Source organism: Camelina sativa, chromosome 14, assembly GCF_000633955.1.
Source record: "Camelina sativa cultivar DH55 chromosome 14, Cs, whole genome shotgun sequence".
Taxonomy (NCBI): domain Eukaryota; kingdom Viridiplantae; phylum Streptophyta; class Magnoliopsida; order Brassicales; family Brassicaceae; genus Camelina; species Camelina sativa.
This window is the reverse complement of record NC_025698.1, coordinates 28,697,711-28,720,623: the sequence shown is the minus strand read 5'-3', so window position 1 is coordinate 28,720,623 and position 22,913 is coordinate 28,697,711. Positions and strand designations below refer to the sequence as shown.

Genomic DNA, 22,913 nt, shown 5'->3' with positions numbered 1-22,913 from the left:
AAAAAAAAAAAAAAAAAAAAGATCTGAATACAAAAAGAATATCATAATGATGATGTCTCTTGAATTAGACAGGACTACAACTTTGACGAGATATTGTCTGATTAACTGTATTTACTTCAATCCCACATGCCACTTTTGCCTGTTTCATCAAAATAATTAAAACAAACAAAAATCATTAATCTGATAAGTATGATATTGTATCCAATTGCCTCACATCTACAACTATCTACCTAAACTAGAAAGTCTAATTAACAATGATGATAATTTAAAATCAGGAATTAATAATTTGCGTAAAAATTCCAAGTTCCTTACCTTTAAAGGGAAACGGAAGAACCAAACGCCAAGTTTTCCGTTAGTATCCGTAACGGTGTCAAACTCAACGGAGCCTTTAGCCAAATCGTGAATCAAGTGAATGACGTCAGGAAACACCGTGACGCCCTCAAGCTCCGCCTCCGCGTCAAGGTAAGAAGTACCAAAAGCCGTCACGTGCCCGCCATCGGAGCTCACGTGACCTAACGTCTTCCCTCTGTAGTCAACGGCGACGTCAAGGTCCGTGAAGTCGAAAGAGTACACGTCAGCGTTGGATACCTTAAGCGTGACGAGCACCGTCATGTCGATAGACGGAACCGGACGGCGGTGAACGCGCACGTGGGAAATCTTGACACGTTCGATCTTGATGCGTGGATCGGACGGCCAGAAGATGTAGATGAGGATCGAGGCGAAAGATATGAGAAATACAGAGATGACGAAACGGCGTCGTGAGGTAGAAGAAAGATATGATGATGATGATGATGAGATTAGAACGGTGTCGTTTGGATCGTGACTTGATGTTGAAGGTAAAGGTTTATAGTCCGGTAATGACGGAGTTGCTTTAGGGTCTTCTCCGGCCATAGCTCATGAGAGAGGAGATGCTTGGTTGGTACGGTCGATGAATATATATATTTGTGACGATGTGATGTTATTTTATTTTGTTATTGGTGCTGTTCGTTTCATTGTCGCAAGCGGCAGCGGCAGCGGTAGCGTCTGCGGCTGCGGTAAACATTATCGCAGGTTGTTGTTCGTTTTGTTGCCGCTACCGCTGCTGCTACTGCTGCCGCTACCGCTGCCGCTACCGCATGAAATATGTTCGTTTTGCTATTGTTACCGCTGCCGCAGCCGCTATCGCTTGTTTTGTGTTCGTTTTATAGACGCTGCGGCAATTTTATATTTAATTCTTGTTTTAGTTTTATAAATTTGTATAATTATATTGATTGATTCGTTATTCTCTTCCAGTCACCGTTCAAATTCATCATCATCATCACCATCATCGTCACCTAACATCCATCTTCTAATCATCTGCAAAACCATATAAGAGTTGCCATAAATAAAGTGTGACCATATAAAAGTTTCCATAAATTTTGCATTAAAAACCATTTTAATCGTTCATAACACAACACATCAATGAAACCATTTAATCGTTCATAACACAACACATCAATGCAAAATAAAGTGTGACCAAAAACCATTTTAATCGTTCATAATCATTCATAACATGCAAGTCATGATCTGCTTCATAAACACTACAAATCATCTAGGTTCCTTCTAGTCATAAGCTCCAAAAAACTGATCTTATCTTCAGCACTAGTATAGGCTATAAAACCCCGCCTGGTTGCTTCATCTGCTAGAAGATGTTGAACTGCTGCTTTGTAAAATGAAGACCACATCCTAATTCCAGGCAATCCATTGAGTGTCTCTACTACACTCTCAACACTAGATGCATGCTCACGCTCCAACATCTGTTCTGCTATTCTATTCTTCTTCTCAAGAGCTTCAGTCCGTTTTACAACTGCTTCAATAGCCATATCTTTCTCCCTACGCCTTTTTTTTGCTCTTGAACTTCCAACTTGAGTTTGTGTCTGGGTTTGTGTTTGAGTCTGTGTCTCTACCCTTGGCACTGACATATCTATGTCAACAGAATCAACTTCATCATCTTCATCTCCATCCACTGTAGAATTTAAACTAGCTTCTCCAGTTTGAGCGCTCCATCCTTCAGCTCCAGTTACTACTACCAAACGGAATTCGTTTTCATACATATCCATATTAGCAACCAGTTTGCTTCTATATTTTCTTGATGCAGGCCATTCCTATATAGCAAAAACAAAGGAGTGTAAGATACTGATCACATACAAAAAAATATGAAAACAAGAAACAGCCGTATATGTGAAAGGGATTTATAAAACCAGAGTTTATATAGAAGAATATACAAGTACCTCTATGCGTTGCTTCCACCAATCATCTGGCATATCCAACCTTCCCATATCATCAAACCGAACCTCAGGCCTATTATGAGTTAACGTTCTAAAGGTAGTGTATTTTTTCTTACATGAATCATACTTATTCTTAAAAGGGTTCCATTTCTTATATCCCCTCTTAAATGTCTCTTCGAACTTCATCATGATGTTATCTTTCCCCGTTTGATTCATTCCTGCACTTGTTCTATTTCCATTTTTTCTCTCATCCGCATAAAGTTTAAAGAATAACCGAGTTTCCTCATCGGTCCAAATCTAAAAAGATGCATAAAAAAAATCTGAAACCACAACCACTAAGATAAAAACTAAACACTAAGATAAAAACCAAAACACTTACTTCTTTAGACATCTTCTTTCTCAAAACACTTGAGCTGTAACCTGAAAAATCATCAAAAACCAAACAAACAAGTGTTAAACAAGTGTAAATACAACACGTTATACTGTTACTCCAGTAGGCAAGAGAATTATTAGAAGAATATACAAGTAATCATAAACACATGAAAATAAAAATTAAACAACAGATCATTGCATAGAAGAAACGGGTTCGTATAAAAGCAAATCATTAACAAGGGACTGAAAGTGTTTGTTTATTCAAAAAGCCAGAACCATTTACGTACACATCAGCCATTGCCAATAACATTAACAAAGGACTTAAGTTAAGGTACAACATTTCACAATCTAAACTAAAGCCACAAAAGTAAAGCTTTATGCTGAGGGACACACAACACAAGACTCGTTTACATCAAAACCAAACACTCGTTTATATAACAAAGAAGAGAGATCGAGACTTGAGCACTTGTATTTGAACCTATAAACCAAAGCAACCATCAATTTGATAACCTTTCATCTGAATAATTCTACTGTTAAAGTGCTACGAATTCAAAAAGAAAAAAACAAATTTGCTCACAAACAAACACTGAGAGATCAAGACAAGACCAAAATAAACGAATTATTCAAATGTTCAAAAACCCATAATTCCAAAACCAGTTTTGTAACGAGTGAGCCGAGAGATAGAGAGATGGGGATAGAGAGAGAGAGAGTGAAGATAGAAATTGTACCTTTGGACTGAAATAGAGAAGAGAGAAGAGGATGAAATAGAGAAGTTGTTCACCAAGCTTTGGATTTGTATAGTAATTACCCAGAGAGATGGAGATGACGAAGCTTAGAGAAGAAGAAGAACCATGGTGGCGACGGAGAAGACGAGATAAGAGAGTTAATTTAGGGTTAGTTGTTTTGTAATTTTTTGAAGAAAACAAGGGTATATTTGTTATTTACTTCATATAACGCAACTTTTCAGTCTCTGACGTTGAATTCAATCCGCGTCCAAAAAAATTAATCGCAGAACGCTGCGTCTGCCGCTGCGTCATGCCGCAACTATCGGCGGCGACCAAACGAACAGCTAAACTTGCGTCTGCCGCAGCCGCAACTACTTGCGGCGATCAAACGAACAGCCCCATTAGTTAAGTGAATTATTGAAGACTTTATTATTAAATGATTTAATTTTATAAATGTTCCTAGTCTCATCTGTAGGTAGAGATTAGAAGGCTGTACCGGTTTATATCCCTCTTGCCGGTTATAAATCGAAAGGCTATACATAGACCATCTCCAATGGTAAGAAGTCTTTATGGGTTTTTACCAATATTTAATAGTTAAATTTTGCAAATTCCTCAAGTTTAGAAATTCAAGAAGGTTCTTAATTTTTACTTTCTCCAATGGTTAATGAAGTTCTTAAAAAACAAATTTTTGAAAATGTAAAATGTATGTACACAATTAAACAAGTTGGTTCACCAAGTATTATCTTCTTCTACTCAACATGAATAACCGACCAACACAAAAACTTGACACCACACAGACAAAAACCAACCGTATGTCCAATGAAAACCAGAACGAGGCACAATCGTATGTCCAAAGCAACTTTGTCTTCTTCATCGCCATAGTGTTGCATGAAGCTCATATGAATCAGCTTCATAAACCAAATGATTTGTCCATGTCTCCCTCTCTGTCTTACAAAAATCATTATGCGTATACTCTCTACAGATACTAGCTGATAAAAGATTACTTCCACTAGGACATGTAATCTATCCATGAGACCAATTTTTTTAATGTATAGAAAACAATGTCAAGTTTTTAGACCAAAATGTTAAAATGTTAGTGTTAATGTTTAATATTCATGACCTAGACTATTTCGGTATATTCTATTGGCTTAACTAGGATTACGAAAAAGGCCAACTGTGCTGAAACTGATGACATTCGGAGGACTTTAGATCGTGGTGAAACTGTATTGCTCAATTTCGACATCAGGTCCGAAAGATTCTATCATGTCTCTTGGCTCCAGAGCCAATGTTAAAAGCATTGTCGTGTAGCATTGCAAGTAGTCGAACTCTGTTAAACCACAAAGGGAAGTTAGGATGCATTTATTCCGGCAAAGACGAGACAAGTATGTGGGTTATATAACCCATATATGGAGAGTGCTCGGAAACAATAATGGTCCAAGATTACTTTTAACTTGCCAGATCATCCATTGGGTTGTTTAAAAGGTGCTTTCAGTAGATTCTCAGGTGTCACCCTTGCTGGTGAGATCTTCGCGACTCAGAATACGTATTCCTTTCATGAGCCCTTGTATGTTTACTACTATGATATGAATCGAAACTTCTTTAGAAGAGTTGAAATCCAAGGTACTAGGCCGGAGAAAGTAACCAGGAAGAATCGTTATGCTGTTACCGTACTTGCGATTCATGATCATGTCGAGAACACAATGTTGTTGTTGTTGTAGGATTCATGTGTATTTTTAATATTAGAACTTCTAATTTAGAAGTCTTTTTAATATCCAATGGTTTAATTGCAATAATTCACAAAGCTTTTTTTAGATTGTATATTTTATTTGTGTGAGTGTGCCATATAAATCTAGCTGCAACCACCGTGAGCCCTTTTGACGATTTTGACAATTTAATACAAGACTTCAAAACGTGTCTCATGTAATATAACTAACATGACAATCCTAATTGTATTAAAAATAAACTCAAACAACAAAAGCATATAGACTGTCATACAACCTGTGGAAATTTCTCTTTTAACTAACTTGTGACCAGATATTCATACAACCTGTGGAAGTTTCTTTCTTAACCATCTTGTGACCAGAGATTCAGTATCCTCATTTACATAGCAGTCCCTGCAAAGACAAAATCAGGAAAACACAATCTCACATCACGAAAACACAAGCTACTGTACTATTCTATTTATATGAAAAGTCAAACACATTCTATTTATACCATGGCAAGTCATCTAAAACTGTATCCAAATATCCTGCATTGACGAGGCCCGATATTCAACAATTCTCTGTTTTGAGTAATATGTGACACAAAAATGAAATTAGAGATGGATTCTTGAAGCATTTTAGAAAAGAGATACAAAAAAGAAATAGTTTTAACTTACAATGCAAAGGTTCTCCAAGTAAGATGGACAACGTTGCAGCACGAAAATGTCTACCCCACCTATTTTTAGTAAAATGTCTACCCCACCTATTTTAACCATTGGTAGAAAATGTCTACCCCACCTATTTTTAGTAAAATAATAATAATTATTTTATAGATATATTTTTAATTGTTTAACGTTTTAAAAATTATAAATTGAGACAAATTTAACAAAATAAGATTAGAATTTCGGATGTTGTAAATTTTATGGTATTGGAATTGGATTTGAAATATTTAGAAAACATTATTGAAAATAAATTACAAATACTATAGACAAATTCACTTATACACATGACATACATAAATTCAAATTTATGAATAAAAATATCAATTTTCGTATTTTAATAACAACGCCACGGTAACCAAGAAACTTTGAGTTCTTTCCTCTAGGACCGAAATAGATCTTTTCACCCTCATAAAATTCTGAAAATGCAGCAACATCCGCATGTATGGGAAAGAGATCTAGAATCAAGACCTCTTGCAGGGAATATATTGGAATTAGACCCCTAGAATCTAGTATTACAGATGTAGAGTGAAGATTCGGGCATGGAGCCATCCAGAAAAGAGCACTAAGATGAGCAATAGTGAAGATCTTTATGGGTGTTAAAGGATCTCATGTGCTTTGGCATCTATGCCGCATGTGAAGACCAAACGCCTCAGTAATCTATCAAGGCTCATTTCACACTGGTTTGTGTCCGCGAGCTGAAACATCTTCCTATTTGGGAGAATAGAAGAACTACTCAGCAAAAAAAATTTCACACGCATTGCCATATTAGCGAGGATTAGATGATAGGAAGAAGAGAAGGGAAGAGAAGAGACGACATATAGAATTAGGGATTTTATTTTCGTCCTGTTCTTCCCCAAAAAAATATGTTCTCATATACACTTGTTATAAAATTATTTATTATTATTTTTATTTATTTTAATATATATATATATATGTGTGTAAATTTACTTGATTATTAATTTATGATATTATTGAGACCATATTTTATATAGGAATTTCAAAAAAATTATTATCTTATCGAATTTTGTTATTTTTTACATTGGCCCGACTTGGGACTAGCAAAAATTATTAATTTATAGTATTTATTAGTTTATGGAATATTACTTTATAGAAATTTTACTGTATTAATTTATAGAGAATATTAATTTAAAAAGTATTAATTTATGGAGGTTATTCTGTACTTAGTTGCACAAAAACTAATCAATAGACTACTATTTTACCGTGTTCTGGTTCAACTTTTAGAAGCTCTGCCACATGTGCTTCTGAGTCCTCTAAGTCTGTGTGTTTATGGTCATATTTATCGAACTATTTTCAAAAAAGAATTATATTAACCATTGGTAGAAAATGTCTACCCTACCTACTCTTTTTATAACTGTATGAAAAACCATGAATATAATGTTAATTAAGTAAGCGATCTGTGCGTCAACCGCACGCGAGAGCTGATTTTTTAAAATAGTTAACTTTGATAATTAATTTTATATTTGAATTTCTTTTTATAAAACATAACTATATAAATTTAGTATTTAAATTTACTATCTCTATTTTTCTACTAATTTAGTTTTTATTAACTTGCTATGATTTTTAATATATATATATATAAACTATTTGATTTTACACATTGATTTTATGTTACTAACCTTTGAATCCTTTCCAAAAAATTTATCTATTTTTAGTCCAAATGTTTTATCTATACGTTATTTCAGATTTTTTTTTTTCTTTTTACGTAAACATATATATATATATATATATATTGATTAAATAATAACCCATATGTATGTAACTCCAAACGGTATTATCACAGTAATAAGTGTTGATGCTCTTGTTTTCTTGTACTCTACTATACTTTTCTTTTATATGATTAACGAGATGCTTATTATTTTTGTAATTCATTGAAATCTTTTAAAAATTATCATATTAGAATTATATATATATATATATATATATGTATATCCATATCTATATATATATTTATCTTTATTAACACATAATTTTAACGTTATTTGCTTTTGAAATTGCATATTTATAAAGTTAATTTTTTTTCTTTTTGTCAACGAGTTAAATTCTTTATGTTGGATGTTCGGGATAAAATATTTGGACTAAAAATAGATAAAAATAAAGAATTTAACTGCAAGATATTTCCAATAACGATCTGAAATGGATTAAAAATAGAGCTATGTGTTAATGAAATACATATATATATATATATATAACATATATATCTAAAATAAATAAATAAATTTAATCCATTTGGACTATATATATAAAATTTGGATTAAAAATAGAGCTATAAATAGATAATGAAATACATTATTTCAGATTTTTAACTGCAAGATATTTCCAATAACGATTCCATTATTTTAGTGGCCAATTTCACAAAATAAGAATAGTGTGACAAACAAATATCTTTATTGTTTAGCGGTAGTCCAGTGAAATGCTAGTTGTAGTACTTTCATCAAGTTCTTTCAGCATGATATTATAATTCTCCCATCACACTTCTACAATGCGTGAAAATAAAATTTTAAATTGTCTACACTTAACATAGATTAATGATTAAATAGAAATATCTATAATGCTATCATCAACATCTTACGTAGAGCATAACAATGTCATTTACCAAAATCAGTTACCTCAGATGTTACAAAAATCCCTCACCGTGTACGTTAATGGTTAACAAAGAACCAATAATATGTTGAAGATGAAGATCTACATCAACGACATATTTTGGAAAGTTTCCCTTTCTTTTATAGAGTTTGGCTATATACTCTCCAAAATTTCAATCTTAAAATAGTATCTATAATCTAGTGATCTGTATTCAGAAGAAAGAGGAAAAAGTTTCTAGAATTTCCAAACTTAGAATTCCATGAATCTAAAAATGATAAGTTACTCCGTATAATCGAAGTCAATAATTGTAGCTTAGTAAACAACAAAGAGAGCCTTTACGCATTACAAAAAAAAAACTGGATGTTAAGAACGTACATGAGAAGGATGTTTCAATAATACGCCTTGAAATGGTGAGGTAGGCGTGGATTTGGTTAGGAATCACTAATTATTCATAATCTATATGTAAAAGAAAGTATAAGGTTCTTCATGAAGGTGACTTGGATTATAGGTCACGTTATTTGATGGAGTCTTTGGTTGCTCTTAGGAGAATCAATTTTAAAGGTGACCCAGCGATACGTCCTCAACTTGATCTTCTTGTGGATTCAGAAGAGTAAGTGACACATGAGATCTCTTTCCTCGACGCTATCGATTCAGAGAGTTCACTCGATGTCTTCAAACCCGACCCTGCGTTCCAACAAAACGAGAACAAGTACGAGCTTCTGAAGAAGGGGATACTTGAGAAGGAAGATTCAGACCTAGAAGAAGATGATGATGATGATGAAGTAGAAGAGAGAGTGATACAAGATGATGCAGAGACTGATCTTGTCAATCTCAGGAGGACAATTTATCAAACCATAATGTCAAGTCTTGATTTCGAGGAAGCAGGGCATAAACTGCTCAAAATCAGACTAGAACCAGGTCAAGAGATGGAGCTATGTGTTATGGTGTTGGAATTTTGCATTGAGGAGAAAATTTATCGTTCCTTCTATGGTCACTTAGCACACCGGTTCTGCCTTAGGACCAAAGTTTACAGAGAATGTTTCGAGAATCTGTTTGTTCAGCAATATTCTATGGTGCATCAGTTCGATACTAACAAGTTGATGAGTGTAGCCACGTTCTTTGCGCTTCTCCTGGCTACAAATGCTCTTCCTTGGCATGTTCTTGGATATGTTCAGTTAAGAGAGGAAGACACAACTTCGTATCTTTCTCAATAACCTTTTCCTACAACTCTCTGAGCTATTAGGAATTAAGGTTTTGAATGAAAAGCTTCATGATCCAACCATGGAGGAGACTTTCGAGTCCATCTTCCCGAAAAACACATTGTTTTCCATTAACTTCTTCACCAAAATCGGCCTCGGGGGCATCACTGAAAAACTCAGACAGCTCATCCCCAATAAGCGCAAGGAAACCGATTCAGGAGAATTAAGAGATGAGATGGAGACGAAGCGTAGAAGAAAAAGAGGTTGATCGATAGCATTTATATGAAGCTCTCTCGAGTTGTTTAGTCTCTATTTGGCTTGATGAACTAACAAAGAAAGTTTCAGTATGTTTCAAAGACTTGTTATTTTGGTTTGCTGGTCTTTAAAGCTATTCCTTCTTTTTAATACATTACACTTCTTGGTCTGATGTGATCCTTTATGTATCTGATGCTTTGTCAAGACCAAATTATGTACATGTTCAAATTAGAGGAAGAAAATCAGAAACTGGTTGGTCACACTTAACCGAAAAAATCACTGTATAGTTGCACAATGCATTTGTAGTTTATATAAACTATAAACTGTATATGGGTTTTACAAATTACAAGGATTCATCACTATACAAATGCAACTCTAACTCGATACACAACTTACTTATTACTCAACAGAACAAATCAGACACTATATGAATCTCAGATGTCACAAATCTTCTTATAAAACCCAAAACTTAATACAAGAAAGCAATGATAGATATTTAGCTATACGTTGTATGTGTGTATGCTTAAAAATAGAAGATCATAGAAAAAACTGAGTCTCTGATCTTACGAACCCTGTCCCTGGGTATGTTTCTGATGCCGTTCGCTTTGGCTTTGCCGCTGAGTCACATACGTAACAGCTCTATACATATCCGAACATGAATATGCAACCTCGGACATTGCCTGAAAAAGCTCAGGAAGGCGAGTTCGAAGACTAGCCAATGACTTTTCTCTAACTTGTTGGCTTTGTCTGTGGTAAGCTTCTTCTTCTTCTTCTAACCTCTTCTTAATTTGTTCTACATTGAATTGCCTCACAACGACCTCGTCTTTATGATTGTTATCCGCTTCTGACCCATCCGGATTCATCCCCTCCGGTCCTCTTTTCTGCATGTATTTATAGTACCAATCCTCAAACTGTCTGATCTTTCTTCCTAGTTCTTTTCTTGTCTCTTCGCATTTGTTTCTGAGATTTATCTCATCTTCTTGCTGCTGCATTATCGTGCTTATAACCGCTGCAAAATTGATTATGGCAGTTCTCGCCATTTCGTCGGGGATTTTGTCTAAACGATCATACCAAACGTGGAGGAGTTTTTGGATTGCAGGATTCGGAACTCGAGGGGGCGAAGATACTTTCTCCTTGAGTGTGCTTTCGATAGGTATGAGATTTAGCTTTATCCATCCGGCAAGTGCTTTTATGTATTCTTTCTGATGATCTACCATCCTGCAAAACTGTGTGTGCCATTCTTGAACCACCGCCAAGAGCTGGATAGTACGTTCGTGATGATGATCATTTGTTTCTTTCACAGTTTGCGAAACGTCTAGAGATCTCAAAACCTTTGAGATCTCAGCTTGTCTTTGATGATGCTTTTGCATCATTTCCCACATCTTCCCCATCCTGCAAAAGAAATTCCATTAAAAACTCAAAATCTTTTCTTCTAAACCATTTATCAAAAACAGATTTACCAAGAACTGAAACTTACGCATCAACAAGGTGAAGGAGCTTTAAGTATAGTTGTTCATCCCGAAGACGATTGATCTCTGAAACTGTGGAGTCCATGGATTGCATATCAACTATGTATCTTGTATGCAAATGACTAACCGCTGCTTTGGCTCTCTCTAATGAATCCGAGTGACCGCCTCGTTTCTTTACCCGATTCAAATGAGCAACCTTTTTCTGGTACTCGATTTTCATGAGTTCACCGGCCTATATCCAACAAAAGTTCATCCCAAAAATCAGACTTCCAATAGAAACAAACATCATCTTTGCTAACACATAACTTACCAAAAACAATCAAAGAGACATATATCAAGTTCACAAACATAGCTACAAGAATCTTTCCTCAAAAAGTTAAATCTTTTAGCAACATCAAACAAGCACAAGCACTTGAAAGAGACAAGTTTGATAATGGTTACCTTGACTTCATCGTAGAGCTTTTTCTCCCATGCTAACAATTTGTCAAGAATAGTAGCATGAGTTTCATTCTCTTCCAAATCGACATCATCTTTCCCATCATCAGCATTTGGTATTCCTCTAAACGATCTATTCCATGTAATTACACGCATTACTCTAGCAGAGTGATCAATATGTCCTGCCACAACAACACACCAACTAGTATTTTAGCTAACCACCAATGGAAGATCATCATATGGAGAAATTACAAAACTGGTGGTTGAATCAAATTTACCTCTGTTATCTGCAAAATTAGAATGGTAATGGAGCCTAGTAGCTTCAAGCATCTTAGAAACCTCATGAGCACTTTCAGAAGCTTTCAAGAAACTATCATCAAGCTCATTGAATACATTCCCCAAATTCGCCGTCCCCGGCATTCTCATTCCTCTCCTCTCTCCGGCCATCCCCATCACTTTACTCTTCTTCATCCCTCTCAAATTAGTAACTTTTTCCAATTCAACAACACTCACTTCCTCCACTCTCCTCGGTCTTTCCTCCACCAGAGGAGCTTTCCGTTCATCCACGGCCTCCACCGCCTCCTCTTCTTCTTCCTCTTCATCATCATCATCGTCATCGTCATCATCATCATCTTCTTCTTCCTCTGTGACTGGTGAACGTGGTTGAGGAGGGAGAGGTTTTGCAACCTGTGGTTGTGGAGGAGTGTCTTCTAATGTGGTTCCAGGCATAGTCTCAACATTAGGGAAGAAGTAATCGTAGAAAGGTTGCTGCTGCTGTTGTTGATGCTGCTGCAGACGTGGCGGAGGAGTTGGCCGTGAATTCGCCGCCGGAGGAGGTGGCGGCGCCTTCTCCTCCAGGTGATGATGTTGATGATCATCAATCGTATTCCTCGTTCTAGTACTACTACTACCTCCACGGCTCTTCGATTTCCTAATCAAACGGTCACGATTCTCCTCCACTTCGGAGTCATCATCATCATCATCATCGTCGTCGTCATCGTGATCTAGGGCTCCGTCTTCTTCAATTCCGTTGAGACCGTTCCCAGAAGGACCACCACCGGATCTACCGTTCATCTCCGGCATAGTAGCAGCACGTTGAAGAGGAAGCGGAGGTGGAGGAGGAGGAGGAGGAAGAGTATCAGGAATCGGCTCGGCGGAGGAAGAAGAAGAAGGAGCGGGGGGATTAGAAACGGCGGCGACGGAAGTAGGAGGAGGAGGAGAAACAGCGGTGGGAAGGGAGGAAGTAGAAGCGATAGCAGCAGCTGAGGCGGATGAGGAGTGATGATTAGAGACTAAGAATTCGCCGTGGGAGTAATCGGAGAGAGCAGCTCCGGTGTTTTTAAGAGCCATGGCGTAAGCAGAGTGAGCGGCGGCGAAAGCGTTACGAGCTGTTACGGCATCTTTCATTAATTGTTTTCGTTCTTTGCAACGTGTCACTGCTTCTTCGTTCTCGATCTTTGACTGCGCACAACCCATCCCTCTCTTCTCCTCTCTGATACTACTTGCTAAGTTCAGATCGACCGGAGAGAGATGATGAAACTCGAAAGCTTTAGAGTTAAGTATTATTTTGTTAAGGGAATTATAATAGAGAGAGAGAGAGAGAGGATTGGATACGACGTCGTTACAGTTGTTAGAAAAGGCGATTAACGCTTTTTCTATGTTTTTGGTTAACTTTTCCATTTTGCGTTGGGCTACTTGAGAAGGTAATGACGTGTATAAAGTTAAAAAAGGGAACAAGCGAATATATAGGATGGTTCTAAAAACCATATATGGATTTTTATCGATAGGTATGTAGGATGGTTCTATTCTTTTATTTGGGAATAATTTTTTAATTGATACAAAATGATGTAAACAAAATTATACAAAAATGTTAGCCGACACAATAAATGAGGATAAAAATACAAATGTAAATAGCACAACCAGTCATATTTGAAAGTACACTACAATTCGAGTTTTGATTTTGAAAGAACAATAATAATATACGTCGGCTTGTAACAAAATATTTATAAAATATAACAATTTGAATTAAATTCTTATATTATTTTAATTTCTGCGTTAGTTGAAAACTCGTATCAAAACAAACGGTGAATATAAAAGTCCAGGATATTGGAATAGAAGAATAGAAATGTGGAAAAGAAGGGAAACCAAAAAATAAACAAAAATATTAATGGCAGATAAAACAAAACACAAGCTTGAACTTGACCTTAATTAATGTCTCTAGGTTGTGTAACTTGCAACCTTTTAATTTTTGTGAGGCTTAAACCAGAAGCTTCATATGCCTTAGCCTAAGGCCAGCTTTACCCTTTTCATATATATGTTTGTTTATTCTTCAATCATCCATAATTTGTTCTTTTCCGTGATGGTAAGGTCCGATTGAAACAAGCTCAGGATCATATGCTTTCCTGTTGATTCGACAAAGCCTATGGCCAATTCTGAAGATACACAAACAAGATTGGTCACGGTCACCGTACCAATCTCAAAAATAAATCGGTCTTATTAACCAAGAAAATTAAATAAACCGGTTTGATAAGTATTAATTTAATTAATCCTTTGATAACAATTTTATCATTAAACTTTCAACTTTTTTTCTGTGAAAAGATTCAACTACTGGACTAATTACAACGAACAAAGTCATAAGGATAATTACATATTCAACGAAAATTCTAATTAGTAAAATTAGTAAGTACTAGTTTTAACTACGAGAACTAAGAAACCCTTATTAAATTAGTACGTTCTTATCTCCGGCGCATAGCTGCAAGACGAGCGACAACGTCATCATAATCCAGGAGCTTTGGACTCTGAAACGATGACGTTCTCTCGTTCTCTCTTGTTGTGGAAACTTCGTTATTGCTTGTGCTTGTGAGACTCTTACTGCCTTGTATTCCAAGAAACCTTGAGTTTTCTTGATCAATACTCTTTCACTCTTCTTTCTCCTCCTGTGTTTTCTCATCATTGTATGTAGGAGAGATTATTCCGTAAGGTAAAATCTCCTTCCTCTTCTTCTTCTTCCTTACAGATTCTCTTCTTAGAGAACTCGGGCTCGAGCTTGAACTAGAACTAGAACTAAAACTGCCTTTGGACAATAAATCTCCTCTCCAAGTACTCTCTGAAAGAACCGATTCGTCCTCGCTTTGATCATCTATGATACTTTTCTCTCTTTCAATCTTCGGACCGTCAGCTCCTGTCTCCATCTTCCCTTCAATCTAAATACTTTTCAGACATTAGACCAAACCAAAAACTAAAAATATCTATGTTTTACTCTCTAAGTCAAATTTCTAGAACACATAATTTACCTGCAGAGCTGAAGTCTCTGTGAGCAGCATCAGTTTCAGAGCTGTAGGATCCCAGTTAATGGAAAACTCATTCGCAATATCTTTCAAAGTCTGAAACTTGAGCTCCCGTGAAGGTAGTCTTCTCGATCCAGTTTTCTCAACTAGCTGCATGATTCAAAAAAGACAGGTGCTGTCAGTGCAAGAAAAGTGGCAAAAGATTAGACAATGTATAGTTCAATAATAAACCAACCTCATGATTTACAGATGAAGCTGTGAAATTTCCAAATCTTTTCGTAAACACGGCTCTAAGATCCTTAAGTTCAGGAACATCAGGAACCCACGCCGTTGCATATATCAAAGAGGAAACAGCTTCTCTACATTCTTCAGGACACTCCCTAAAAGTCAAGGAAACAAAAGAAAAATAAACATAAGTTAGTAATTTGTGAGACCTTTTGGACTGAAATCTAGAGACTTGTAGTAAAAGTAAATACCTTTTCTTCAGCATTAGTGGGAGATTTTCAGAGATACAATCGCAGAAGCGCTCAATGAGATCGTAGCACGATATTATTCGAAGCTCTTCGAGTAATAGTTCTGCCTGCAAAGTAACAAGTAGTTAACAGATTAATAAAAACCATAATGTAAGAAATAAAGCTTAGTATTATATAAATGAGAGAGTATAAGTCTTAATTTACTCTTCTATAAGANGTGAAAAGATTCAACTACTGGACTAATTACAACGAACAAAGTCATAAGGATAATTACATATTCAACGAAAATTCTAATTAGTAAAATTAGTAAGTACTAGTTTTAACTACGAGAACTAAGAAACCCTTATTAAATTAGTACGTTCTTATCTCCGGCGCATAGCTGCAAGACGAGCGACAACGTCATCATAATCCAGGAGCTTTGGACTCTGAAACGATGACGTTCTCTCGTTCTCTCTTGTTGTGGAAACTTCGTTATTGCTTGTGCTTGTGAGACTCTTACTGCCTTGTATTCCAAGAAACCTTGAGTTTTCTTGATCAATACTCTTTCACTCTTCTTTCTCCTCCTGTGTTTTCTCATCATTGTATGTAGGAGAGATTATTCCGTAAGGTAAAATCTCCTTCCTCTTCTTCTTCTTCCTTACAGATTCTCTTCTTAGAGAACTCGGGCTCGAGCTTGAACTAGAACTAGAACTAAAACTGCCTTTGGACAATAAATCTCCTCTCCAAGTACTCTCTGAAAGAACCGATTCGTCCTCGCTTTGATCATCTATGATACTTTTCTCTCTTTCAATCTTCGGACCGTCAGCTCCTGTCTCCATCTTCCCTTCAATCTAAATACTTTTCAGACATTAGACCAAACCAAAAACTAAAAATATCTATGTTTTACTCTCTAAGTCAAATTTCTCGAACACATAATTTACCTGCAGAGCTGAAGTCTCTGTGAGCAGCATCAGTTTCAGAGCTGTAGGATCCCAGTTAATGGAAAACTCATTCGCAATATCTTTCAAAGTCTGAATCTTGAGCTCCCGTGAAGGTAGTCTTCTCGATCCAGTTTTCTCAACTAGCTGCATGATTCAAAAAAGACAGGTGCTGTCAGTGCAAGAAAAGTGGCAAAAGATTAGACAATGTATAGTTCAATAATAAACCAACCTCATGATTTACAGATGAAGCTGTGAAATTTCCAAATCTTTTCGTAAACACGGCTCTAAGATCCTTAAGTTCAGGAACATCAGGAACCCACGCCGTTGCATATATCAAAGAGGAAACAGCTTCTCTACATTCTTCAGGACACTCCCTAAAAGTCAAGGAAACAAAAGAAAAATAAACATAAGTTAGTAATTTGTGAGACCTTTTGGACTGAAATCTAGAGACTTGTAGTAAAAGTAAATACCTTTTCTTCAGCATTAGTGGGAGATTTTCAGAGATACAATCGCAGAAGCGCTCAATGAGATCGTAGCACGATATTATTCGAAGCTCTTCGAGTAATAGTTCTGCCTGCAAAGTAACAAGTAGTTAACAGATTAATAAAAACCATAATGTAAGAAATAAAGCTTAGTATTATATAAATGAGAGAGTATAAGTCTTAATTTACTCTTCTATAAGATTCACAATCTTGCTCATTCTTGAGGAAATTGGCAATATCTGTTTTATAATTTCTAACCATCGCAGTCCTTTTTTTCCTCACTATATCAAGCCGAATCTTCATGTAGCTGGTTGTAGATTTGCTGCAATTCACCAAGAACAATGATTAGTTTTAAAAACTGTTCAGAAAGATACAAAACTTAAAAAGTTCAAAACAGAGTGATGGCAAAAGACTTGACACCTTTTCTTGTAGAACTTTGGTTTGAAGCATCTAAGAAGAAACATCTTACTTTCGATATCTAGAGGCAAGAAGATGGTAAACAAAAGGACGAAAGCTTTATATGAAAAAAACACAGAAGAATCTAAACGTTGGTTTAGTGAATAGAGTTGAAGTAATACTCAGAATCAGAATATATCAAAAGCTATGAAGCAAAGTAACGAACCAAGAAGTTTCTTCTTAATAGATAAGAGTAGAAGAAGAAATATATAAATACAAAAGAAGAAAGACTTTTTTCTTGAAAGTTTTGGATATGAGGGTCTTTATTTATTCAACTACTTTTATTATATATTAAAAATGTGAGACTTTGGGAACAAGCTTAGTTGGTTATACAGAACTACTTAGTCAAGAAGGACATAAGCTGGAATCCTATAAACTTCCAAGAACCTTCTCTAATACGACAACGTTTATCCTTTCACATTTCCATGAAAAGTAATTGGACAATGAAATGTCTCCTAAGATTCGATTCTACAGTCAAAACAAAAACTGTCTTATTATTGGGACTTGTTGTTATAACTTATTTCACATCTAACGGTTGGACCAATTGCTGAAGCTGATGAACAACATGAGACATCCTTGGACGCATCGATGGCACATTCTGAGTACAAGTATAAACCAAATCCACAACTTTCTGAACCACACTCGCTTCCGGTAAACCGCACGTGATAACCGGATCAAGAATCTCTAACCACCTATTAGCCTGAACCAACGGTGTTGCCCATTCGAATATGCTCTGCCACCCAACCGTAGAATTAACCGCTTGAGTTGGTCTACGGCCGCTTACAATCTCAAGCAAAAGGACTCCAAAGCTGTAGACATCACTCTTTGTGGTGAGCTCGTTTCTGTATACGTATTCAGGTGCTAGGTAACCATAGGTTCCACCCGCCATTATGGTTCTCTCTTGCATTATTTCCCAAGGAACAAATTTTGACAGACCAACACCCATTAAATGAGCTCCAAACTCTTCGTCTAGCAGTACATTGCTTGCACGGATGTCACGGTGCACCACTTGTGGCTTGACCTTGTCGTGTAGAAACCTGTTTTTTCAACGTTAAGCTTACATCTGATCAAAAATTCTATAGTAAAAGATTTGACTTACGCTATTCCTTGAGCAAGAGTTGTGGCTATGTTCAATCTCATGTTCCAGTCCAAGCTCCTACCACCTCTAGGCACATGGTGCAGCCATCTATCGAGCGGACCACTAGCTATGAACTCATAAACAATGAAACGTTCTCCATGATCATAGCAACAACCTTTGATAGCCACAACATTCGGATGATGAAGTTTAGCAGCTCTTCTAATCTCGGAGTAGAACTCTTTCTTCCTCTGAAAACTAGACCTTTTCAATCTCTTAACCGCCACTTTAGTCCCGTCTGATAAACCACCGCTATAGGTTCCACCGGTTTTTGCATCCCCGGCAAGACGGTTCCCTTCACTGAAGTTCTTCGTCATTGATCTCAGCTCTTCGCTAGTGAAGATCTTCCATGAAGGAGGAACTAAAGCTGAAGAAGAAGAAGAAGCTGGATTTGATACTTTTCGGGATTTACGCCGTTTCTTGCTTCGTTTGTAGACAAGGAGCCATAATATGATGGCAAATGTGGTTAAGAGAATCAAACCGCTGACAACAGCAAGGATGATTACATATTTGTGACAATTGCGACATTTGAACTCTGCAAAGAAGGTAACTTAGGCAGATTAAGATCTCTCTAGTGACAACAAAAAGATGCCTCAGTGTTTTCACATATTCCTAGTAATGTTCCCTAACGAATAATTGCAGCAGTAAGGAGATAACAATGATAAGGGACTAAGTAGTACAAATGCAAAGTACAGATAAAAGAGAGAGGTAGTAACAGAGAGGCCATTACCAGAATCAACCGTGCAAATGAAAGCACGAGACAAATTGCATCTTTCACCAAAGAGTGGCGTTGTTGAACCATTTGTCACAGCTATACATATATTAGCACGACAAGATGAACTGCCATTGCCATTGCCACAGCGGGTACGAAGTGGAACTTTCGGAAACACGGATTGGTTCCATTGAGGAGTCTTAGGATCAGACCAGCTCCAATGAAAACCCGAGGTAGAAGAAGTAGAATTAAGACTTCTTCCTCCAATCCAACAGTTCCCATTGCATAGTTTCTGAACAAAGCTGAGTTCTTTGCTCGATGCAAGCGATGCTAAATGACCACCATAGGTTCCACAGAACGTTTCTGACTTCTCCCATGAAGTGGAGTTTCGAAAGTAGGCATAGCATTTCGTTTGGTTCGATCCAATGATCCAATCAGGAGGACAAGACACTGTACATAGAGGAGAATCACTAACAGTAAATACACTGAAATCATATCTACAGCAATGTTCACATCAGCCACAAAGATCACTACTTTATACCTTTGTGAGATCGTTTCTTGATATCAGTTGCATTCTGAGTTGATTCACTTGATATCTGTATAAAAAGCATTTCAAAAATTTCACCTTTATCAATCAATCAACTATAGAAGATTCGAGCAAGTTCAGAAACCCTAGTTCTTGAATCTATTACACTTACAGTATCAAAGGACGCAAGATAAAGAAGAGCCAAACAAGAAATCAAGAACAGTGATTGTTTCCGGTTAAAAACCAACTTAAGCTCCATAGCTACCTACAGCTTCACAAAACCCTGAAAAAAATCAATCGTAATTTGCCTCAAATTCGCCAAATCAGAGAAAGAGAAGCTTAATCGGGAAAGTGGGAAACTACCTACCGTGTTAAGTCATACCATCGGGAAGAATAAAGCAGACTTAATGATGTTTAAGAAGAGTACTAGTGTTTAAAATGGGTCTTTCGTTGCTCATATGGTTTTCTTTATGTGATTGATGAATCGCAAAGACCCGACAGAGAGAGAAGAAAAGGGTTTTAATGGCGAATTAATGGCGGAGACAGGAGATGGACTTCGGACAAGTCAGTGGGGTAGTTCGGAAAATGAAATCTTCTTTTTTACTTTCTTGTTTCTTCCTTTATTAGTTTACGACCCTTGTATTACTTATATCCACAACCTCTCACCCTACATTATCATAATGGTCTATTACAACCCGAACCTGAGTGTTCACATTGTTTTCAATTGTGATTACTTTGTTTTTATGTTGGTCTTTGTCAAAATTATAGTATTTTTTTCCAAAAGAATTCTTAAAAAACGACTACGGGAAAACAAACCACTTTTTGGTTGACAAATTGAGAAAACTAAAAATCCTAAAAGTCTCACATAAACATAGATTAATTAATTTGGAAATTTAATTAATTGAAACGATTAACCGCATTTCAACATAATAATATCTTTGGGCCGTCTTAGACCGCCACATTATTCAAAGCCCAAATATTATTATGACCGTTAGGCGTTAGTGATATTCTTCTTCTAATAAGTAATAAGTAACGTATCTCCCTGAAAATTGAAGGAGCCAAGAAAACAAAATTCTAATTTCATTCTCTCATTCTCTCTCTCTCTCTCTCGCCCCCAATTATGTGGCTTGATTGATTTAAGGTATGGAAGCAACAATTCAGGAACCAGTCGGTAGTGTTGTGACGACGATGATTGACTATACTTATGATGAGTACTTAGTCATCGCCGATGGTTCGATTTGATTAACGGAGAGACGGAGGACGAGCGGAGTTCTGGTTTGAATCCGTAGCCGGTAGGTTTCAATTTCGTGGATTTCACAAGAATTAGGAATTGCGTTTCTCTTCTTCTTTTTTTTCTTTTCCATCGTCGGTGTTTTAGGGTTTAGATCCTAGGGTTTCAGAACGATTTAGGCGTTTTTAGCAGATCTCTGGTTTTGATTTGCTGCGGTGCTTGTAATCTCTCGATTCAATAGATTACGCTTTGTGTTGAGTGTTGACTATGTTTCTTTATCTTTTATGCAGCTTCGGGTTCCTAAAATCAAAACGAGGAGATCTAACAACAAGGTAGAGAGACCATGTGCAACTCCAAGTCTCCAATATGATGAATGAGAAGAATAGATGTATCTCCATACTAAGGAACGAATCAACAAGTTGAAGAGCCAAAGAGGTGAATCTCATTGCCAATAGTTTTGACAATTCTCTTAAAACAAAATCAGTACTATTGGCACAGGTTAGCTTGAATTTTGTTTGGCTTCTAGGCAATACCGTGTTCAGGCTGGTTAAATCCTCTCACCATGTTCCTGATGGTGTAACGTAACAGTTCCAATTCAGGTTCCTGGTCAAGGGCCTGGAAAGTAAATGCCTCCTCTTGTCTTGGTTGAGGTAATTAAAATTACCTTTCTGTATGACCTTCTCCTTGTCCCTGATGATAGGATGAAATTGAAATAGTCCCAATTTGGTTTAACTCTCGGGTTCCTAGTCACTGAGCTGAAAACAAATGCCTCGTCTCCGTCAAGGTAATTAAAATTACCTCTCTGAAAATGTCCCTGTCCCTGATGGTAGAATGGAAAAGACAGTCCCAATTTGGTTAACTCTCGGGTTCCTAGTCACCGAGATGGAAGCAAATGCCTCGTCTCGATCAAGGTAATCAAAATTACCTCTCTGAAAATGTCCCTGTCCCTGATGGTAGAATGGAAAAAAAAAAAGACAGTCCCAAACCTGTCACCGAGCTGAAAGTAAATGCCTCGTCTTACCTCTCTGAATGTCCCTGTCCCTGAAAAGAAAAAGACAGTCCCAATCCTGTCAACTCTTGGGTTTCTAGTCACCAAGCTGAAAACAAATGCCTCGTCTCGGTTAAGGTAATCAAAATTACCTCTCTGAATATGTCCCTGTCCCTGTCCTTGATGGTAGAATGAAAAAAAAGACAGTCCCAATCCTGTCAAGTCTCGGGTTCCTAGTCACCGAGCTGAAAGCAAATGCCTCGTCTTGCTTAAGGTAATTGAAATTACCTATCTGAAAATGTCCCTGTCCCTGATGGTAGAATGAAAAGAAAAAGACAGTCCCAATCCTATCAAGTCTCGGGTTCCTAGTCACCGAGCTGAAAGCAAATGCCTGTCTTGCTTAAGGTAATTTTGAAAATGTCCCTGTCCCTGATGGTAGAATGAAAAGAAAAAGACAGTCCCAATCCTGTCAAGTCTCGGGTTCCTAGTCACCAAGCTGAAAACAAATGCCTCGTCTCGGTTAAGGTAATCAAAATTACCTCTCTGAATGTCCCTGTCCCTGTCCTTGATGATAGAATGAAAAAAAAGACAGTCCCGATCCTGTCAAATCTCGGATTCCTAATCACCAAGATGAAAACAAATGCCTCGGTCAAGGTAATTAATATTACCTCTCTGAATGTCCCTGTCCCTGTCTCGGTTAAGGTAATCAAAATTACCTCTCTGAATACCCAATGTCCCTGTCCCTGTCCCTGATGGTAGAATGAAAAAAAAGACAGTCCCAATCCTGTCAAATCTCGGATTCCTAATCACCGAGATGAGAACAAATGCCTCTCGGCCAAGGTAATTAATATTACCTCTCTGAATGTCCCTGTCCCTGTCTCGGTTAAGGTAATCAAAATTACCTCTCTGAGTATCCCATGTCCCTGTCTCGGTTAAGGTAATCAAAATTACCTCTCTGAGTATCCCATGTCCCTGTCTC

The 22,913-nt window shown here is 36.9% G+C and overlaps 6 protein-coding genes and 1 pseudogene across 6 annotated transcripts; 1 reads left to right on the top strand and 6 right to left on the bottom strand.

Annotated features, from left to right (window-relative positions):
* On the bottom strand, window positions 8–1,198 carry LOC104742737. Its single transcript, XM_010463769.2, has 2 exons — window positions 313–1,198; window positions 8–139 (listed from the first exon to the last, which is right to left on the bottom strand). The coding sequence occupies exons 1-2, from the start codon at window positions 889–891 to the stop codon at window positions 65–67; spliced, it is 654 nt and encodes a 217-aa protein (XP_010462071.1). The 5' UTR covers window positions 892–1,198; the 3' UTR covers window positions 8–64.
* Window positions 1,560–2,653, bottom strand: LOC104744092. Its single transcript, XM_019235329.1, has 3 exons — window positions 2,626–2,653; window positions 2,250–2,543; window positions 1,560–2,123 (listed from the first exon to the last, which is right to left on the bottom strand). Exons 1-3 carry the CDS (start codon window positions 2,635–2,637, stop codon window positions 1,560–1,562), a joined length of 870 nt encoding a protein of 289 aa, XP_019090874.1. The 5' UTR covers window positions 2,638–2,653.
* LOC104744091 lies at window positions 9,224–9,833 on the top strand (annotated as a pseudogene).
* LOC104742736 lies at window positions 10,105–13,344 on the bottom strand. The gene is made up of 4 exons (XM_010463768.2): window positions 12,003–13,344; window positions 11,731–11,906; window positions 11,298–11,521; window positions 10,105–11,212 (listed from the first exon to the last, which is right to left on the bottom strand). Exons 1-4 carry the CDS (start codon window positions 13,198–13,200, stop codon window positions 10,384–10,386), a joined length of 2,427 nt encoding a protein of 808 aa, XP_010462070.1. The 5' UTR covers window positions 13,201–13,344; the 3' UTR covers window positions 10,105–10,383.
* Window positions 14,274–15,684, bottom strand: LOC104744090. The gene is made up of 4 exons (XM_019236390.1): window positions 15,488–15,684; window positions 15,247–15,391; window positions 15,018–15,161; window positions 14,274–14,927 (listed from the first exon to the last, which is right to left on the bottom strand). The coding sequence occupies exons 1-4, from the start codon at window positions 15,499–15,501 to the stop codon at window positions 14,643–14,645; spliced, it is 588 nt and encodes a 195-aa protein (XP_019091935.1). The 5' UTR covers window positions 15,502–15,684; the 3' UTR covers window positions 14,274–14,642.
* On the bottom strand, window positions 15,711–17,594 carry LOC104742735 (IST1-like protein). Its single transcript, XM_019236389.1, has 6 exons — window positions 17,307–17,594; window positions 17,076–17,208; window positions 16,875–16,978; window positions 16,634–16,778; window positions 16,405–16,548; window positions 15,711–16,314 (listed from the first exon to the last, which is right to left on the bottom strand). The coding sequence occupies exons 1-6, from the start codon at window positions 17,348–17,350 to the stop codon at window positions 16,030–16,032; spliced, it is 855 nt and encodes a 284-aa protein (XP_019091934.1). The 5' UTR covers window positions 17,351–17,594; the 3' UTR covers window positions 15,711–16,029.
* On the bottom strand, window positions 17,710–20,293 carry LOC104742734 (C-type lectin receptor-like tyrosine-protein kinase At1g52310). The gene is made up of 6 exons (XM_010463767.2): window positions 20,083–20,293; window positions 19,888–19,998; window positions 19,731–19,785; window positions 19,208–19,639; window positions 18,442–19,012; window positions 17,710–18,379 (listed from the first exon to the last, which is right to left on the bottom strand). Exons 2-6 carry the CDS (start codon window positions 19,972–19,974, stop codon window positions 17,860–17,862), a joined length of 1,665 nt encoding a protein of 554 aa, XP_010462069.1. The 5' UTR covers window positions 19,975–19,998; window positions 20,083–20,293; the 3' UTR covers window positions 17,710–17,859.

What these genes read in the sequence shown, in the direction of transcription:
- LOC104742737 (XM_010463769.2), bottom strand. Translation starts at nt 891, where the DNA reads ATGGCCGGAGAAGACCCTAAAGCAACTCCGTCATTACCGGACTATAAA. An exon ending in TCTTCCGTTTCCCTTTAAAG is followed by an intron (nt 140 to 312) that starts GTAAGGAACTTG and finishes TTGATGAAACAG; the next exon opens with GCAAAAGTGGCATGTGGGAT.
- LOC104744092 (XM_019235329.1), bottom strand. An exon ending in GGTGGAAGCAACGCATAGAG is followed by an intron (nt 2,124 to 2,249) that starts GTACTTGTATAT and finishes TTTGCTATATAG; the next exon opens with GAATGGCCTGCATCAAGAAA.
- LOC104742736 (XM_010463768.2), bottom strand. Translation starts at nt 13,200, where the DNA reads ATGGGTTGTGCGCAGTCAAAGATCGAGAACGAAGAAGCAGTGACACGT. An exon ending in TAATTTTGCAGATAACAGAG is followed by an intron (nt 11,907 to 12,002) that starts GTAAATTTGATT and finishes TTGTTGTGGCAG; the next exon opens with GACATATTGATCACTCTGCT. An exon ending in CTCCTTCACCTTGTTGATGC is followed by an intron (nt 11,213 to 11,297) that starts GTAAGTTTCAGT and finishes TTTCTTTTGCAG; the next exon opens with GATGGGGAAGATGTGGGAAA.
- LOC104744090 (XM_019236390.1), bottom strand. An exon ending in CTTCATCTGTAAATCATGAG is followed by an intron (nt 15,162 to 15,246) that starts GTTGGTTTATTA and finishes TGAATCATGCAG; the next exon opens with CTAGTTGAGAAAACTGGATC. An exon ending in CAGAGACTTCAGCTCTGCAG is followed by an intron (nt 14,928 to 15,017) that starts GTAAATTATGTG and finishes AAAAGTATTTAG; the next exon opens with ATTGAAGGGAAGATGGAGAC.
- LOC104742735 (XM_019236389.1), bottom strand. Translation starts at nt 17,350, where the DNA reads ATGTTTCTTCTTAGATGCTTCAAACCAAAGTTCTACAAGAAAAG. An exon ending in CCAAAGTTCTACAAGAAAAG is followed by an intron (nt 17,209 to 17,306) that starts GTGTCAAGTCTT and finishes GGTGAATTGCAG; the next exon opens with CAAATCTACAACCAGCTACA. An exon ending in ATTGTGAATCTTATAGAAGA is followed by an intron (nt 16,979 to 17,075) that starts GTAAATTAAGAC and finishes GTTACTTTGCAG; the next exon opens with GCAGAACTATTACTCGAAGA.
- LOC104742734 (XM_010463767.2), bottom strand. Translation starts at nt 19,974, where the DNA reads ATGGAGCTTAAGTTGGTTTTTAACCGGAAACAATCACTGTTCTTGATT. An exon ending in ATCTTGCGTCCTTTGATACT is followed by an intron (nt 19,786 to 19,887) that starts GTAAGTGTAATA and finishes CTTTTTATACAG; the next exon opens with ATATCAAGTGAATCAACTCA. An exon ending in CAAGAAACGATCTCACAAAG is followed by an intron (nt 19,640 to 19,730) that starts GTATAAAGTAGT and finishes CTCTATGTACAG; the next exon opens with TGTCTTGTCCTCCTGATTGG.